The sequence below is a fragment of the Paramormyrops kingsleyae genome, chromosome 24, assembly GCF_048594095.1.
Source record: "Paramormyrops kingsleyae isolate MSU_618 chromosome 24, PKINGS_0.4, whole genome shotgun sequence".
Taxonomy (NCBI): Eukaryota; Metazoa; Chordata; class Actinopteri; order Osteoglossiformes; family Mormyridae; genus Paramormyrops; species Paramormyrops kingsleyae.
Window position 1 is genome coordinate 19,388,410 of NC_132820.1, and position 19,972 is coordinate 19,408,381.

General features: G+C 39.5%; 1 protein-coding gene across 1 annotated transcript; it reads right to left on the reverse strand.

Annotated features, from left to right (window-relative positions):
* Positions 1-7,673: 7,673 nt before the first annotated feature.
* Positions 7,674-16,431, reverse strand: LOC140582146 (uncharacterized). Its single transcript, XM_072706166.1, has 7 exons — positions 16,198-16,431; positions 15,340-15,702; positions 14,871-15,063; positions 14,136-14,330; positions 9,005-13,661; positions 8,599-8,716; positions 7,674-7,784 (listed from the first exon to the last, which is right to left on the reverse strand). Exons 1-7 carry the CDS (start codon positions 16,429-16,431, stop codon positions 7,674-7,676), a joined length of 5,871 nt encoding a protein of 1,956 aa, XP_072562267.1.
* Between the last annotated feature and the right edge of the window lie 3,541 nt (positions 16,432-19,972).

The following is a 19,972-nucleotide window of genomic DNA, read 5'->3' on the forward strand; positions in this document are numbered from 1 at the left end:
TTTCTGCTATTTGACTTATAGAAAATTATCAGATTTTATTTATAAGCCAGGCAGTATATATTGCAGATTTTTGGCGTTTTTGTATTAAATTGGCCAGTAGGTGGAGATGGTGCTCTATTTATATTGCAGTTTTTTGGATTTTTTTTTATGGATTAGCCAGCAGGTGTAGTTCGTCCTGTATTTCATTAATGACATTAAATTATTTCAGGGCTTCTTATGTCTAGAAGAATACTTTACAAATGCAGTAAGCCACTGTTGTTTTTTTTAATATACAAGACAGCATGTGTTCACTGAGGTAGTATAAAGTAAGCTTAACTTGTATGATCCAGACTTAAAATATTAGGTATGCAGGTGCCTATTTCTACCGTCTACTTAGACCATCTGACACAAAAAACAAATTCTTTTGGGCTGAGGCACTTCAGCAAATGGTTATATATTGTATCTTATATTGTTGTACTATGGCTGCTTCTGCTAATGGCCGTAGTCAAACTGCCACTCCAGGGACTGCATGATACCAATTATCAAATGTAGCGCTAACTCCACCTGCTGGCCTCACTATTTCCATACCGAATTCATTAAGTCTGCTAAACCTCATTCATACTTCATCGAATTCTCACAAAATTTGACTCACTTCTGTAGCACTGGACTATGAATAGACCATCTAACTTTGGTGACATTCGGTTAAACGGGGGCGCTTCTGCCACTGTCAAAAAATACTAATAGTTAATGCAGCTGAAATTTCTTTATTTTTCATCAAACCTTCAAAGATTATTGACATTTTCATTTCATTTCACTTTTAAAAATGTATCAAAGTTCAGAGATACTTCAGGCTGTGTACAGTGCAACAATTGCAATTTCTTCCAACAGCTAGTCACCACATGTCCCTTCTGTTTCTCATCTACCATATTCCCTTTATCGTACCTTAATCAATATATCAAAGTCAATGTTCAAAATGTCAGGTATTATCTTATCATAGAAGCATTTCCTACTTTCTGACTATTTAAATGCATTGGCCATCAGTTACAGTCCGTACTTCATTTAAAATTTAGCCACTGTCTTAAAATGTCTAAGACTAACCTTGATTAATGCAGCTGACATCTCCTTATTGTTTTTTTAAACATTTAAATATTATTCACCTTTCCCTTCTTCAAAGTCCATATTTTTAATATGCTTATAGAATCATGCCATTTCACTTTTAGAAATCTATCAAACTTCAATGTTACTTTAGCCTGTGTACACTGCAGCAATTGCAATATTTCTCCAACAGCTAGTCACCACATTTCCCTTCCGTTTCTCATCTACCATTTTCCTTTATCATACCTTGATAAACATTTCCACAATAATGTTTAAATGTTAGCTATCATCTCATAGTAGCATTTCGTATTTTCTGACTATTTAAATGCATTGGCCATCAGTTACAGTCTATACTTCTTTTACAATTTAGCCACTGTCCTAATATGTCTAACAACAACCTTGGTTAATGCAGCTGACATCTCCTTATTGTTTATTTAAACATTTAAATATTAATCACCTTTCCCTTCATCTAAGTCCATATTTTTAATCTGCTTATAAATTACTGCCATTTCACTTTTAGAAATCTATCAATCTTCAATGTTACTTCAGCCTGTGTACACTGCAGCAATTGCAATATTTCTCCAACAGCTAGTCACCACATTTCCCTTCTGTTTCTCATCTACCTTTTTCCCTTTATCGTACCTTAATAAACATTTCCAAGGTAATGTTTAAATGTTAGATATCATCTCATAGTAGCATTTCATATTTTCTGCCAATTTAAATGCATTGCTCATCAATTACAGTCTGTACTTCATTTCAAATAATTAGTGAACTTCTAATTTTATGCCATTCACTTCTTTCCTCTTCATTTCTTCTTTCCATTAGCTTTGGACCCGATTGTCACTGCTTGCAGTTATCTTTATTATTATTATTAAGGGTCCAAAGCATGAAATGCTTATGGACCATTATTGTTTTTCTTACGGTTTTTCTTTTTATTATTATTATTATTTTTTTCCTGCCGTAAAACTGAATGTACAGCCTAAACCGTAAGAGCTAGACCAACCAATCTTGGTCAGATGATGTCAATTCCTACCCGCTACTCAGATTCTCCGACCCAGGCCTGTCAGCCAGATGGGGGCGCTCTAGCGCCCCCCAACGCGTTTCAGTCCATATCTCCTGTCCTATTAGTCCTACAATTGAATTTTTTTTTCCTGCTGATACAGAGAGCATTGCTCTACCAACTTGCCAATTGGACTATGAAGCTCCGCCTACTTAGATTTTTTGCTAATTTGCATAATTTGCAAAACTGACCTCTGCCTTCAAGTCCTACCCCGTCTGTCCAAATCAGACAAATGACATGTCAAACCAATCAGTTCTCTGAGCTGATCAAGACTTACAAAAATAATCATGAAATTTCTGTATCATATGGTCTTCAGCCACGCCCAAACTTTGCATAAATTTGGCCAGTTTCAGTCTGATTGCTATAACTTGGCTCTGCTTTAACCAATCTTAACCAAATTTGAAATCTTTCCTCCCAGTGCCATTCTGGGGACTAGGTATAAAGCTGGCCCCATTTCATCAATAGGGGGCGCTACAACTAAAAACTGCCAGTATCTCCTGACTGCATTGACCAATCTAATTGAAATTTGGCAAATCCATACTACGACCAATTCTGAGATCAGACATATATCATAGTAGTCATTGATCATAAAATCATGGTCATTATCAGCCAATCAAATTGAAGCAGCCATTTGACAGGCTAAACAATACCGAATCTCAACCAAAACAGGCTGTCACATTTGATTCCTGAACCTTAGCATACCCTGTTAAGGACACCGCAATCAGCCAGATGGGGGCGCTACAGCAACAAGTTTTGCATTTCTGCTTATTTCTCCTGAACTGTTAAAGATTAAATTGACAATTGTTGCGAATCCTATCCACTAGATCATGGCAAATTTAATGGTTTAAAGAATTTCATCATAACTCTTGCCCTTTTTGCCTATTTTGTAAAAGTCTGAAAACAGGGCTTTTTGTTAGCCTCCTAGGGTTTTCACCAATCATATACATATCTGGTATCATTTAAATCAGGAGACAGTCCATATATAAAATTATCCAAAACATCATATACTTTCCATGAGTTACGGCCACCAGCCACACCCGAACCATACCGGTGCCACACCCATTTCAATCAGACAGCTATATCTCAGGTGTACCTCTGCCAATCATCACCAATATTAAATATATAATGTAGGACATTATTGGGGAAGGGCCCTCCAAATTTGGTGCCGATCGATCAAACGGGGGTGCTACAGCAATATAACATGTCTGTCTAAACCTGCAAAATCAGTTCAACTTACTTTGTTCTCATTTTTGATCAAGTGACATAATACTGGTTAAAATCTTTTTTCCTGCAAGATCTGTGAGTCATGCCAAATCAAAATATATGCAATGTCCCATGATAGTCATTTGCATTCCCTTGTGATATTTAAAAACTTAATAAATAACATATTACTGTAACTACTGCAATGTCCAGCCGAAGTAGGTCATTCTGGTAGTAGATCAATGAGGACACTGCGCTTATGTATAATTTATAAAGATAACTTCACCTGCCTGTACAATATGGCCACCAGCCACACTGAACCTCCAGCATTTCCATGCTCATTTCAATCAATCAGCTAAATCTGTGGCATTCTTCATCAAATCCTCATCAAATTTGACCGGTTTATGTAGCAGTGGACCCCAGACAGACCCTCCAAATTTGGTGCCGATCGGTCAAATGGAGGTGCTACAGCTACTGTTTATATATGTCTAAGACCCACCTTAGCAAATTCAGCTGAAATGTCCTTCTTTCTCATAAATCCTTCAAAGAATTGTTACCATTCCCTACACCTTAGTCCATATTTTTAAGTTCCTTTCATTTTTCAACAATTTGCCTTATACAACATTATCAGACTTCATTTACAAATGAGAAGGTCAGAAAGCATTTAATATCATTTCTAAAATGGAGCGCTGACTCCACCTGCTGGCCACAACATTTCCATTCCCATTTCATTCAAACAGCTAAATCTCAGGCATGCTTCATCCGATCCTTACAAAATTTGATTCACTTCTGTATGACTGGACTACAGACAAATCTTCCAAGTTTGGTGGCGATCAGTCAATCTGGAGCAGTACAGCCACTGTCCTAGTATGTCTAATACCTACCTTGGCTAATTCGGCTGAAACATCCTTCATAATACTTTCAAGGAATTAACTTTCCCTTCACCTCAGTCCGTATTTTTAAGCTCCTTTCATTTTTCTGCTATTTGACTTATAGAAAATTATCAGATTTTATTTATAAGCCAGCCAGTATATATTGCAGATTTTTCGCTTTTTTGTATTAAATTGGCCAGTAGGTGGAGATGGTGCTCTATTTATATTGCACTTTTTTGGATTTTTTTTTATAGATTCGCCAGCAGGTGTAGTTCGTCCTCTATTTCATTAATGCCATTAAATTCTTTTAGGGCTTCTTATGTCTAGAAGAATACCTCACAAATGGAGTAAGCCACTGTTGTTTTGAATATACAAGACGGCATGTGTTTACTGAGGTAGTATAAAGTAAGCTTAACTTGTATGAACCAGACTTAAAATATTAGGTATGCAGGTGCCTATTTCTACCGACTACTTAGACCATCTGACACAAACCATACATTGTCTTGGGCTGAGGCACTTCACCAAAGGGTTCTATATTTTATCCTATATTGGTGTACTAAGGCTGCTTCTGCTAATGGCAGTAGTGTAACTGCCACACCAGGGACTGCATGCATACAGCAGGCTAATATTATACATTATGGCCATTTACTATATAATGTCATTATAGTGTAGTATGTTTTTCCTTAAATGTTGCTCAGGACATTGTAATACTTTTTATATGTGTATTTCCTTTACTGCCTGTTTCACCTACCGTAATTGAAATTTATTATGACATTTACATGTGTATTTAACATGCTTAAGAATGATGACTGTATTAATGATTATAATATTTATTATTACTGATTAGAGACATAATGTAAAACACATTATACACATTGTAAAATTGCAATTAAATACATCTGTCTTAGCCAAACATTTAGGTTTGTGTCATTGTTTGAGGAGGCTGAAAAAGTACATAGAGGCCACAATAGTTGAGCCATAATATTTTGCATATGATGTGCATACCATTCTTACATAAACAGTGTATAAAGACCAGAAAGTGTGATAGTAGCACTCATATATATATATATATACTACAGAACTCTCAACATGGCAATATTATTTTGAATATATAATTTAGTGTAAGTCAACACAGGCATCACAAACAAAGCTGGACTGTTATTTTGACATGAATTTAACCATGGTATCATGACTGTGAATTACATAACATATTATGTAGTACAGAACTGTTACAACACATCATTAATGTTTTGTTATTGCAGAGTAAAAGTGAAAATAACTCAATAAATACTAAAAAAAATTGTGAGTCATCACAGCAATAAACATCCACAAGTAACAGCACATTTTACTCAAAGTACCTTTGCTGTTAGACTATAGTGTGTGGAGATGATTTCTGGTGCATTTCACTTCAGGCATCTGTGTGTAGTTCATACTGTCTGTGTGCAGTCTCTGAGTTCTTTAGAGAACGCTTTGCTTGTCGACAAAATGGGCGCAGGGAAACTTGATGTGGTGAGTATGGTGTCACTGATATGAAGATAAGGCACTGGAAAAGAGAGTAAAAACAGAACGCTGCATGTCAGCCAATCAGACACTTGCAGTTGTAAAGTAAAACTACTTCACAGACAAAATAATGTTTCAAAGAGGTAAACTCACCAGGCCAGCCCATCTGATTGTTCCAACGTACCAGGCAGTGTGATGTGTTAACGAAACTTGATGTGTTGGGCATGGGGTCAGTGTCATCAACAGCAGGCGCTGGAAAAGATTAAAAGATAAAGCATAAACTGCCATGTAAGTTAGACAAACACTGCCAGAGTAAAACTAGAACTACACCAAAGAGGAAGAAACCTCTGAAAAAGGCAAACTCACAAGGTCAGTGCCTGCTCTGGTCATGTAGCATTCAGTGTGATGCGTCACACTCCCAATATACAGCTGTATGATGAAGGATGCAGTATAGCAGAGCCTGGACAGACAGATGTGCCTTAGGTTGATCATCAGGGAAGCACATGACAATTGTGCCTTAGTGACCTGAGGTTATACATAGGAGAAGGCAGGTTAAAATCTGCAATATGACAATGTAGTAGGGATTTCTGACAATACTTAGTTACCCAATTTATAAGCTCATACACTGCAAACTGGTATGTTTTAACTAACATGCCCATGTTAAGTGAGAAACTGTCACTCACGCACCTTTGCTTTGCCCAACCAGTCATGGCACATCCATTGTGTTTAGATAAATGTCTCACACTCACTGCCCAGCTTTCCCACTTAGATCTTAGGTCATCCACTTGTATGACTGTTTAGTGTTACTTCATTTTAGCTGTTTGAAGAAACACACAAAACATACACATTACTCCAAAAATTGCATCATGTACATAATACCATAATACAGTCAATGTACATATGTCCAACATTTCCTTTCACAGTGTCAAAGTACACTGTACAACAGTATACAGACAGATGTCAGTATATGGTCTTACCTTAGCCCATAGATGTCTGTGCCTCTTCGCCCTCTCACCATTCTTTTTGATCAAAGGCTTGCTCTGTGAAATTCTGTCTTTTTAGCATGTTTTGCAGTACAAGACATTAGTTTGGTACTGTCTACATCTGATGGTACTTCTTCATTTCCTTACATTTAATTCATTGTAATTATATATTCCATGTTATATAAACAACTACACATTTACATTTTCCAAGTGTGTGGTGCTGTGTAAAGAGGTTCAGTGCACTGTACTGTCCCACAACACAAAATTTCTATATAGGCAACAATGCATTTCATGAATAGTCAATTATATGACAGGACATGTAAAATTGTTTATGTTTTGTGGAAAATTCATACTATCAACAAGTTTGGCATACTGCTGTTGTGAGGCACTTAACAGAGCACATTACCTCCCTTTTCCAAGCCTATATCGCGTCCTCTGTGCTAATCTTCCCCTAGCCCCCACACCCACCCCCAGTGCCAGGTGCCCCATCCTCCCCTGCTTCCTGCCCAGCCCCAGCCCTAGGCCCCCTGTCCCAGAAGCTGAAGCCCAAAACCCCTCACCTAAGATTAGCCTATGCTTATGCTTGGTAGCTAACATGTTATATACAAAACAACACATTTACATTTTTGAAAGGTGTGGTACTTTGTAAAGAGGTTCAGTGCACTGTACTGGCCCACAACACAGAATTTCTATGTTCGCAACAATAATTTTTATGAATAGTCAATTATATTACAGGATATCTAAAATTTCTTTTTTTTTAATTTATAGCATTTCAGAATTTTGGGATACTGCTGTTGTGAGGTACTTGACAGAACACATTACCTCCCTTTTCAAAGCCCACATTGCTTGCTCTGCCCTAATCTTCCCCTAGCCCCCACACCAACCCCCAGTGTCAGGTGCCCCATCCTAGCCCCCTTATGCGTAGCCCTAGTGACTGTCCCGTAACCTTAGTCCTATGCCTAGTGGTAACCCAATCAGCCCACCTCAGACTACTCTCCAGCAACAGGCCACCATGTCCAGCCTTAGTCCCCCCTGCCTCAGCCCTAGTGCCAGCTCTCTGAAGCCCAGCTGCAGCCCCCTAAAGCATGGTGCCAGCTGCAGGCCCAGCAGCAGCCACCTCAAGGTCGACCCCAACCCCCAAAGCCCAACATCAGCCTCAGGCTAAATGCCAAGCCCTGAAACACCAGCTCCACTGCTAACCTATGAGGCCTAGTTGCAGCCTTCTGAAGGCCAGCCCCAGTCCTATCCCCCCACAGCCTACTGGCAACCCCAGTGGTAGCTAGGGTGGCCAGCCCCAAGCCTAACCCCTAAAGCTTGGCACCAGGCCAAGCCTCCCTGCCAACCCCTTCTAAGGACAGCCACAGCCCCAGCCGCAGTGCCAGCCTCCCAAAGCTGATGCACCCCATAAAACTATCACTGCAGCACAAAATTTATGTTTCTTACTGATCTTTCATATGTTTCTTACTGATCTTTCATACAGTTTCTTACAGATAATGTAGCACCACACATTCATGATGGCTGAAATACGTCGGCATTGCTGAAACAAAAATTCTGTTAGTCACAATGTCTTTCACATACACATGATCAATCAAACTGCTTTTCCCAGTGGTTGCTTCTTTCACAAGTTGAGCATACCCATGTTCTTCCATAAAATTAGCAATTGTACTTACTGCCAAATGATTTACTGCATGACACATTTTTTTTTGTTTTTTTATACAGTTTCTTATAGATAATGTAGCACTACACATTCATGATGGCTGAAATACGTTGGCATTACTGAAACAGAGATGCTGTTAGTCACAATGTCTTTCACATACACATGATCAATCAAAGTGCCTTTCCCAGTTGTTGCTTCTTTGACAAGTTGAGTATACCCATGTTCTTCCATAAAATTAGCAATTGTACTTACTTGCAAAAGATTTTCATTGAAGTCGCCCATGATGATTTTCCCACCTTCCACGCTGTCCAACCGAGTGATCAACTGCATCAGGTTCTTCTGCAAGATTGTCAGATTATACGAGGGTGGTCTGTATAGTACCAAGACTGTTGTTCTTAGTAGGCCCACACTGAACTGCACACACTCAATGTTGACACACTGTACATCAGTCACAGTACAGTTGGTATGTTCTTTATAATACAAACCCACACCACCATGTTGTTGCTTCTTCAGTTCAGCAAAGATAGCATCACTACCATCATATGCCTGATGTCTGGGCTTCCCATGGTATGAAAATCCAGGCAGCTGTACATCTTCTGTGTCTTCCTCCAAATTTAACCATGTCTCTGTCAAGCAGATGATATCAGCTTCCATATACCTTCTGTCTTTCTTTATGTCATCCAGGTGACATGTAAGTCCTTCAACATTATGCAGGAGAATTTTGCATGATGATGGCACTTCCATGACAGGCTCAATAAACACAGACATGCTTTGCATTGCAGTCTCAATGTCTTGTTTTGCATATATAGCAGTCTCCTTAAAGTCTTCTATTATGAGGCCTTCCAAAGAAGTCACACGGCTTAATGCGACATACGCTTGTCCAGCTGTAAATATCTTCTTTAGTGATACAACAGCCTTATCCACTGTCAGACCTTGTACCTTGTGTACTGTACAAGCCCAAGCTAATTTCAATGGAAACTGCCGTCGTGTTCCACCACTGTTTGTCACTCTTTCCTCCTCTGGTTTAATTCGTGTAGCTTTGTCCAACCCTACTTTGAGGCATGGCTTCTTTCCCCTGAGTGACTTTCCAGCTGCTTCATTGTCAAATGTGATGTGTATCTCTGATGGAAAATCCTCATCAGTATCAAAGCGGATGTCACTGACTGTACCAAATGCACCATTTACTAGGCCGTCTGAAACATCGATGTTTTTCAGCAGCATTACTCGTGCATTGACACCTACATGTAGTGATTCTAGGAGACATGTCTTCTGAACATTGGCATGATGTCCATGTTTCCTTTCCAGTCTCCCAGTTGCAGCAACCCTTTCAAAATCCTGAGCATGAATGATGACATGGTCTGAGCAGATCTTCCGCAGCATATGGTAGTTATGCTGATCAACTTCATCATTGGTTGCATAAATATGAAGAGCAGTACTGTCTTGTCCTTCGCCTGTCACACATTGTTTCAGCATAGTGATGTCTTCCGCCAGCATTGCATCACCCCTTTTGCGTTTTCTTAGTCGATTCAGCAACTGTGCAAACTCCATATCTTTCTGTCTCATAATTTCAGTGAGCTCCACCATAGCAAAATGATTCTGCCATAGATTCACACCTTTACCCTCAGTATACAAAGCTTTCCCTTTCACAGGACAAAGTTGGTAGAAATCTCCAACAGCAATGATTGAAACATTTCCAAAAGCAGAATAATCTCCAATTTGTTTGATTTGTCTTAATCTGCCATGAATATACGCAAGCAGCTTGTGATCAACCATTGAAATTTCATCGATAATCAATATCTGCAGGTTTCCCAGTTCAGCTCTCAATGAATTTAGTTTTTCATCTCCAAGTGGTTCATATGGCAACTTCACATCTGTTGCAATATGGAAACAGGTGTGTATCGTTGCAGCTTTTATGTTGTAAGCACTAACTCCAGTTGGAGCAGTCAGTAACACATGTGTCTCATCTGGATTATGTGACAACTGACGCAAGATACGAGCTGCCTCATAATGTATTGCTTTGATCAAGACTGACTTGCCCACGCCTCCAGGTCCAGATATGAATACATGAAATGGTTCTGGGTTTTCACCACGTGCCTTCTGTAAACACCAGTTTCGTATTTTGTAAAAGATCTCAGATTGCTTGTTATTCAGTGAGCGAAGCAAAGCCAACGCTTCCTGGTTGGACATACCACAAGGATTGTCATGCAACATATAGTGACTCAGTCTTGGTAACAAATCTGGTATCTCATCACATTGTTCTCTCATTTCTGGTGTAATGTTGGATTTGCTGGCAAGACACTCTAACCGTTCACGTTCAGTCTCTGGACAAATCTCTGCCCAAGCATCTTCCATTGCACCATGCAGCTGTAGGTCTTCCTGAGCTTTGTCTATTGCACTTGATTCCTTTTCAAAACTTGACATGTTTGACTCCACAACCAGTTTCACTGAATGCAATTCATCAAGAAATTTGACACAACCAGTCTCATAGAATTCCTGGTAACTGCCAAAAGTAGAAGGTTTTAACTGTGCATCGAAATAATGTGGCAGAAAAAGTTGCAAAATGCTGTGGTAATATTTTTCTGGGTCCTTTGTGGGTGAAAAGCGAGCATACCGAACAACAGCTGCATCTGTGCGTGTCCTTTTCTTCACAAATCCTAATTTTCTGTCCAACTGCACACTTCCAGGGCATGAGCTCTGAGACTTACATAGTATTCTGTACTCAGATGCAAATCTTGCCAGGCACATTCCTGCAAACACTTCTGTTTTTGGTCTGGCTTTATATCTATCAGTGATACTGTTCATCCAAATTCCTTGTTCATCCTCATTCTCACACTCAGCTTTCTTCCGTATGACGTTCAATGGAAGGCTCATTTTTACCACATTTTCTCCAGTTGGGATAAACTGCACCTTCCGTGATCCCTCTTTCAACCTCATGTTAGTCAGACGATAAACACTTTCTTGAGCTGAAACTTCACGATTGTGCAGGAAAACACTGCCAAGTTGCCGAAGAGCTTCTTTTGCATCAAGGTTACCTTGCTGGGTGGCCTCTTTCTGAGCATTTGCCAGTAGCAGTCCCATCTCTCTCTCAGCTTTGGAAATGTAGGAAATGATGTACACAATACATGAATATGCATCAACCACAAACTGAATGTCCATGTTTGCATTCCAACAGCGTAGAAGGTCTCTGTTATATTGGTTCACCCACACTTCACATGGTCTCCTCTTAAGAACAATGGTAGTTTTCTTTGTGATTCTTGAGTACGCAGCTTCAAACATTTCCTGACTGATACCAATTGTACTAAATAAGGAATCAACAGAGTCATAGTTGGCCTCAGGGTTTAGTACAGCATCCTTCACTTTTTTCATGATAGCGTCTGCTACCTCTTTTTTCAGGGGCTGTCTGTCTGTCTCACCATCTCCAACTTTGCATGATGACACAAATGTTCTGTTGCTTGGAGGACGTGGGAAATTGAATCTACAAGTTTTCCCTTTTTTCTTGCATGTTTTTGAGTGCCTCTTACTATGTTGCTGTACACTACATACAATTTCATGCATTTCATCGTCACCCACTGGCATTTCACATGTCACATATTGATCAATGAAAGCTGATACCTCATCTTCATCATCTTTGCCAACCTTAGGTGCATCTTCCACCCAAAACAAACAGTGAGTGTGAGGTGATCCCCGTTGCTGAAATTCTATTCTGTAGAAATAATCAACTATTTTGCCAATGGGTTGTGCTTCTGACATGATGACATCTTTCAGGAAGCAGTGGAATCGATAGTCAAACATTCTGGCAGCTGTCACAGGATTATTTTTCAACAGTGCACACCTTTCTGACCAGTCGAGCTCAGCACTTGATGCATCTATGCCATCTTGTTTGAAGATTACTGTCATCAGTTCTGTCCAGCGTAAATCAGCAGAAGAAAAGGAGCAAAACCATGTGGGAATGCCAAGCTGTCTTACCATCGCAAACAGATCTTTCTGAACGCTTTGCCAAAAAACAGGGGTGCCTCTGATTGGTCTTAGAAATTTATAACCTTCATCAAAATTGAACATCTTTTGTAGAGACTCCTTATTTGTCAAAGTTTCTGATGTGACAGGACACTTATCACGTGCATCATAGCCTTTTCTCACAGCAATTGACACATTTGACACAACCTGCTGAAGCTCAGACAAATACTGCCCATAAAATATATAGTCTAAGTTTTTTCCAAAACGTCCATCTGCATTAAGAATTCTTGTATTTAAATACCTACACAGTGTCAGTTTTTCCTTCTTTCTGTCATGAAAAGTACCTGTTCCTTTTGGGAAAAGGACTGGAAAACATTTAGCTTCATTTGACTCATCAGTTAGAAGCCTCACTGGATTGTTTCCTTCTGCAGGTGCCATAGACATGATTCCATCAAAGTGCTGATCCAAGATCTCTTGTGCTATGTCTACAGGTTGAAGACACGTATCCATATACATGCCATGTTGTTGTCTATCATGCAAAGTTTCATCCATTTCCTCATCCTCTATGTTATTTTCATTACAGTCTTCATTAGCATGTATGTCACTTACATCACCAGGCATTTCTTTAGTTTTCTGCAGGGGATTGATCCAGTCATCGTTGAACTCCACATTGCTGTAAAATTTATTATTCTCTGTAAGATACAACAAAGCCTTCTTTATTTTTTCTGGATGCACAAATTCATATTTGTAATGCCCTTTGTAAGTTAACTTCCGCTTCAACTTTACACGTATCATAAGGTCATCATTGTTGACTCTTGGTAAAACTTCAGCTACATTTGGAACACTAGATGGGACACAAGTCACAGGACCATGAACACCATTTTGTCCACCTTTTGGCAAAGACACAATTCTCATGAAAGGAATATGCATAGCAATCAGATGCTGTTCCAGTGAATTTAGACCCTGTAACTCTACAGGGACTGGGTCTAAAGCTAGATTGTTTGCAACACTCTCTGCTGGCAGTTTTCCATCAAGAATCTTTCTGTGACACGTGTGGCAGATCCACAAGGAACCTCTAGGGCCAATAACACTGCTACAATCATCAGAACACATATCTACACAATTATGCAAGTATGTCTCAGTTATACACTGTGATGCCACTACCGCAATTGCCTGTGATTTTTTGAAGTACTCATCTTTCTTGCAAATCAGAACTTGGTGTTTAAATAGCATTCGATGACACACTGAACAAATGTATTCTGGGCCTTTACTTATTTTCTGTCTAAACTGTTCAATCACATAGTTAATGTCTTTTCTGTTATCCTTCTCTTTAGTCCGTTTTTCAATATTTCTGCTTTTTACTGCAGTGGCATAACAGCTGTCTGTTTTGTATCTATTACTGCAACTTTGCTTCTGAGCTGATTGGTACACTGGATTAGAATGGTAGGCTTCAAATTTCTGTTTCTTCACAGCTTCTCTGTAACTGTCATTTGTGGCATACTTCTTACCCAAAAAGTCTTTCACACGTTGCCTGTGTTCAATGTCAGTGGCATACTTCTGCACACTTGACTGCTTCACACGTTGCCTGTGTTCAATGTCCGTGGCATATTTCTTCACACTTGACTGCTTCACACATTGCCTGTGTTCTATGTCTGTGGCATACTTCTGCACACTTGACTGCTTCACATGTTGCCTATGTTCAATGTCCATAGCATATTTCTTGACACTTAACTGCTTCACATGTTGTCTATGTTCAGTGTCTGTGACGTACTTACTTACACTTGACTGTTGTACACATTCGCGGTACTCCATATCTGTAGCATACTTACTGATACCTGATTGTTTAACACGGTCTCGGTAGTCGTCATCATCATGGTAGCGCTTCATCTTTCTGGCAAGTTGTTGCTCCCTGTACACGTCACTTACATCATACCGTCTTTTTTCTGTTTCCAGTTTCCGACGACTTGATGCCATTTCAGATGGTGTGTTAATTTCAGAGCATCGTGTGGCACAACATTCAGTATCACGCCCTTTCACACAAGTCACAACCTCATAATGTGACTCATTACAATGTTTCAGGTATATACCTCTTGGATCAGAACCAATACATGTGGAGTACTTCAACCATTTGCTATCGGAGTATGTGAAAATATGCACACCAAGCAGATCAGCGGCAGCTTGAATCTCTACCTCAGAAGCCCAAGTACCAACATATTTCATCCGTGATGCAGTGACATACTCAGTGACAGAAGAGTGACCTTCCCTAAGACAAGCAACATACCTGGATTGATTTGTTAGTATCTGAGCAACAATAGCACATCTAATTTTCCTGTGCTCTTTGTCATTTCCAGTAATAGCAAAAGCCAGAGATCTGAAAAAGCAGTTACCATCACCAGTAATAGGCACCGTTCTGCAAGGGTCACCCATTGGAAACTGTGCAGCCATATTTACATGACCATGATCAATGTACACCACACCAAGCTTACAGGAAAAACTTCTTTGCTGCTGTGTTGTCAAAGGACTGAAGAAAAACTGCTCACTGCATAGCTCACTGACAAAAACTACATCACCTTCATTGCCCACGTGCATATTAACCTCAGGTTCTGCATCGTCTGTCACATTTGGCCTTACCACACCATATTGGCTCTCTGACATGCTGGCAAACTGCTGGACTCTGGTCATTGAGGAGTTACCGTCTGGATGGTCTGACATGCTGGTAGACTGGTTGAGACTGGTGACTGAGGAGTTACCATCTGGATGCTGCTGCAGGATGCTTCGACTGGTCACACTCACAGCTGTAATCTCAAACTGTTCCCCTGTTGCATCTAAAGACAGTCCTAGGGTATTCACATGGTCTAGCAAAGAATCTATGTCAGAGTGGTACACCAATATACTTCTGCCTGATGCATCGCTTGCTCCATCTCCTCGTCGGGAATGGGAGTCGATCACCACATACCATGACCCTTGCTTAATGATGGCACATGTATTTACTTTAAGAGTAAAAAGACACGCATCATACAGTGAGAATACTCTTCTTACCGCTTGATCAGCTGACATGAGAATGTTGCACATATCTCCATATTCGCTCACACCAAACAAGCCAACAAACATGTCATCATGGTAGTTTATTTCAAATTTATCACCATTCAATGTGTACTCAGTTGGTAGATCTCTCACGAACAGATACCCAGAAGCATCTCGAATTCTCCCAGCATCTCTGATGGTAGTGTAGAGGTCATCTCCATTCAGCAGTACTTGATCAATGTCTGTGACTGACCAGGTTAAAACATTCTTTACCTTACACATCACTATAGCAATCAAACTATTAGCAACACATTGCTTGTTACTGTTGACTCCAAATCGTGGGTGTCCTTGATGGAAGGAGCCTCTCACAGTACGTGCCTGAGGAAAATGAGTAGGTGCACAGACAGTTACAGGGTTCATATGCTGCTGTTGAGCCAGGGTACTTTTTTGTTCAGACATTAGCAAGGGTTTTAGCAAGGGTTTTGCCAAGGGTTTTGCCAAGGGGTTTGCCAAGGGGTTTGCCAAGGGGTTTGCCAATGTTTTTGCCAAACGGCAACGCTTCGGACAACGCTTCGGACAACGCTTTGGACAATTGTTTGGAACAGAGTTTGACACTTCAAGTGCTGAGTTAGATGGTCTCATGGATGGTTTTTTAGATGGTCGTTTAGATGGTTGTATAGCTGCAGCCTTTCTTTTAGGAAGTGGCTGCACAACTTCGTCAGTCAAAGCCTTGTCTTTATAAAGAGAAGGCATATACAACTCGTCATCAGTCCTACAAATGGCACCCAGGGTGGGAACCTGGTGGTCATGGCTCGTCGGGAAAGTCACAGTCTGGATCTTTTTGGTATTCCAGTAGGGGGGAAAAGAAATAACCCCGTCAGTCATAGCCATGACAGAGTCAGGCCGCGGCTGTACGGCCTGCTCAGGTTGTTGGTCGTGGCTCGTCGGGAAAGTCACAGTCGTGATCTTTTTGGTATTCCGGTAGGGGGGAAAAGACATAACCCCGTCATCGGTCATAGCCACATCAAAACTATCAGCAGCTCGCCGCCGGTCCATCAGCCTCTTCTTCGCTGCTGCTGAACGCTTGGACGCCTTGGTGCGAGGCATCTGCAAATGAACAAGGGGGGGGGACAACACAAGGCACACCTGCTTACAACCTTACTTTGCACTGACATCTCAATTATACGTCCTAATAGCTAGGGATGTACACTTGTAATTTAAAATCACAGGTTCAAATCCCCAACAAGCAAGGTACCACTGAGTTACCATCAGCAAAGTACCACCTCGAACAACTGCTCGAATGATGCATCTGTCAAGTTGTTCCTCCTTGGATGGAACTTCATAGCGTCTTCTCTTCTGCCAGTTTCCAACAGTGTTCCATACAGGTTACATGTCGAAGACATTTTATGCTCGTGCAGTGTGTGTGGTGACTCAGTAATTATCAGATATCACAAAACTAATTTTGATTGATGTGTATTAAAACAATTACAATGCTGTTCTGTGAGAACTATGTACACTGACACATCTCAGCTACTAAGAATCAGTGATGAAGCTAAATTAATATTGAAGTGTATGGACAGTAAACCACAATTTACACACTAAACATTTTATGAACTGCTCGAATGATGCATCTGTCAAGTTGTTCCTCCTTGGATGGAACTTCATAGCGTCTTCTCTTCTGCCAGTTTCCAACAGTGTTCCATATGGGTTCCATGTAGAAAACATTTTATGGTTCTGCAGTGTGTGGTGACTCAGTAATTATCAGTTATCACAAAACTAAGTTTAATTGATATGCATTACTTAAAGCAATTACAATGCTGTTTTTCTGTGAGAACTATGTACACTGACATCTCAGCTGCTTAGAATCAGTGATGCAGCTAAATCAATATTGAAGTGTCTGGACAGTAAACCACAATTTACACACTAAACATTTTATGAAGCATTACAATCCTTATCCTACAATCAATCTCTAACATGACTTTCATTGTTAAAATGACACACTTACCTGTGAAGTCACACTGCAAAACAATATTACATAAGCTTCACCTCAACACGAACGGATGGGTTTCTCACATGTATTTCAATTTTTCCTGTCACTACAATGCGATTTATTACAAATGCTACAAATTACTAATCTCACAGACACAAATATACCTTAAAATCAATATCATGGCCATTTACCATATTGGGGAAAAAGCACCTCTGCCACTATATATTCAATGTGCTGTTGTATAAACAAGTCTTAATTTTAATATTTTAAATTAAATTTAAGGAAGCACTTTTTTTTTTTTACACAGCATGTACCTACAGTACAGAAAAGTCTTCGTACTAGTGTAGCGCAAACTAAAACCCTAGGTTCCTTTAAATCAGAGCTAGATAAGATTACCAACTATAACATATTAAGCAATAACAATTACCTATAAAATACTATGCTTCTCTTCCTACAGCAAATGCATTTACAGCATACTGCTGAAATATGGAATAGTCTTCCAGGTAGTAAATTGTAACCCAAAACCCTGGGTTACCTTAAATCAGATAGATAAGATTTTAACAACTAACATATTAAGGTTCTATTTCTATAGCAAACTGATGTAGTGGCAATGCTCACTTCTCGAAGTGCACAAAGCATACCGTTTATCACTTTCTCCTTGGAAATGTCTTTCTCCAGCAGAAATCTGTAGAGAAAAGTGACAGATGACTTTCATAGCATCAACATTTCTCAATAGTCAGTCTTTATTTAAAACACCATGTACACTTGAAACCTTCTCCACGGTCATTCTCAAACAACTGGTGGTAGACAGCAGCTTCAAAATATTCACCTTTGATCCCTCTGTCGACAGACCTCTTCAAAGTCTATAAAGACAAGATGTATGACTTAACTGACATGTGTATACATTTCATTACTATACGAAACATGGATACCACAAACATTTTTTACTGTAGCATTCCAAGCAGTCCTTTAACATTAAGTTTTTCATAACGGCTTACATTACTAGTAAAATACATATTACATTTTTACTGTAAAATATACGTAGTAAATTCACATCGACTGAGAGGAATGACAAAAGTGCACCATACAAACATCGCTGCGATTTAATGCAGCCTCACATACATTTGTTTCACACCGGTCTGTATCTGTTTTCGTACTGTTACAGTTCCTAAACACGCAGGCATGGCTCCTTGCCGGTTAATTCTGTCCGTATTTACCGTGAACTGCTGCAGTAGTAACTAAGCAGTTATTGCCTTACTTTACAAGTCTACAACTACGACGTAAACACTACGGAAGTTTAGCATGCAACTTACGGTAAAACCGTAATGTACTGCTGCCGAATCCTTATCGGATGAATTGCAAAATATGTTACTTTACAATATATGGCTACATAGATGGGGATAGAGTGAAGCGCCTTCAGACAATTTAATGTTGTGAACTAAATAAAAGTATATTTTATTGTAAATTGATTACCGGATAGTGATCCCACTCAAGATTTCAATATTAAGATTCTTTGTCACATACATAGATATAACCAGTACAACATGCAGTGAGATGAACCCTGACCGATCTAAAGACTGCAAAAAGAGAAAGAGTAAAAAAATACAAAATACATTTGTATTCCGTACATATGCGCATGCTCAGCAAAAACAAGACATCTAAAATGGCTGACACGGAAACAGCTTTGTGGCGCATTTAATTATTAAATTTATTTAATAAATTCTTTATATATGTTTTTAAAAACCTTGACACAAAATAAACCACCCACAGTGAGAAAACAGCAAAGCGTCAAGCGAATAAAAACATAGCATTATACATATGTAATTACGTCTACCATAATTATAAATGTTAAAACACAAAAGTACGATATGCCACAGACACACAGCGTTTAAAACATACTTTGCGCTTCTGAACCAAACTTAATTTGACCACTTACACGTGATTTACTGTTGCCACATCCTTATCTGCTGCATTACAAAATATATTACTTCAAAACATAACCGTGTAAGGACGGGGATAATGTAACGCGCAAATGTACATGCTAATCAAAAACAAGATACCTAAAATGGCCGCCACAGAAAGAGCTTTCTGTGACGCAGTTAACACCGATGGAACAAACGATTACGCTGCTGAAACACTATTGCCTAACATCAAACTAAAAATGTTTTTAAAAAACCTTAACACAAAATAAACCAGCTACAATTGGAAAACAGCAAAGCGTCAACAAGCGAATAAAAACATAGCATTACACATATGCAATTACGTCTACCGTAATTATAAATGCTAAAACACAAAAGTACGACATGCCACAGACACACAGCGTTTAAAACATACTTTGCGCTTCTAAACCAAGATTAATTTTGACCACTTACACGTGTTCTACTGCTGCCAAATCCTTATCTGCTGCATTACAAAATATACCACTTTAAAACGTAAGCGTATAAGAACGGGGATAATGTAAAGCGCAAATGTAAAAGATACCTAAAATGGCCACCACAGAAACAGGTCTGTCGCGCATTTCACACTACCTAAACGAACGCTTACCCTGCTCAAACACTATTGCCTAACACCGAACAAAAATATGTTTTAAAAAACTGAGGACCACAAAATAAATCACCTATAATTAAAAAAGCAAAGCGTCAACAAACTAATAAAAGC

Excerpts from the sequence above, each read along its gene's own strand:
- LOC140582146 (XM_072706166.1), bottom strand. The coding sequence starts at position 16,431 with ATGCCTCGCACCAAGGCGTCCAAGCGTTCAGCAGCAGCGAAGAAGAGG. Across the intron at positions 15,703-16,197 it reads TCATGGCTATGACTGACGGG|GCACGTACTGTGAGAGGCTC; the intron begins GTTATTTCTTTT and ends CATTTTCCTCAG. Across the intron at positions 7,785-8,598 it reads TCAATGAAAATCTTTTGCAA|CTGGCACCATGCTTTAGGGG; the intron begins GTAAGTACAATT and ends CTGGGCCTGCAG.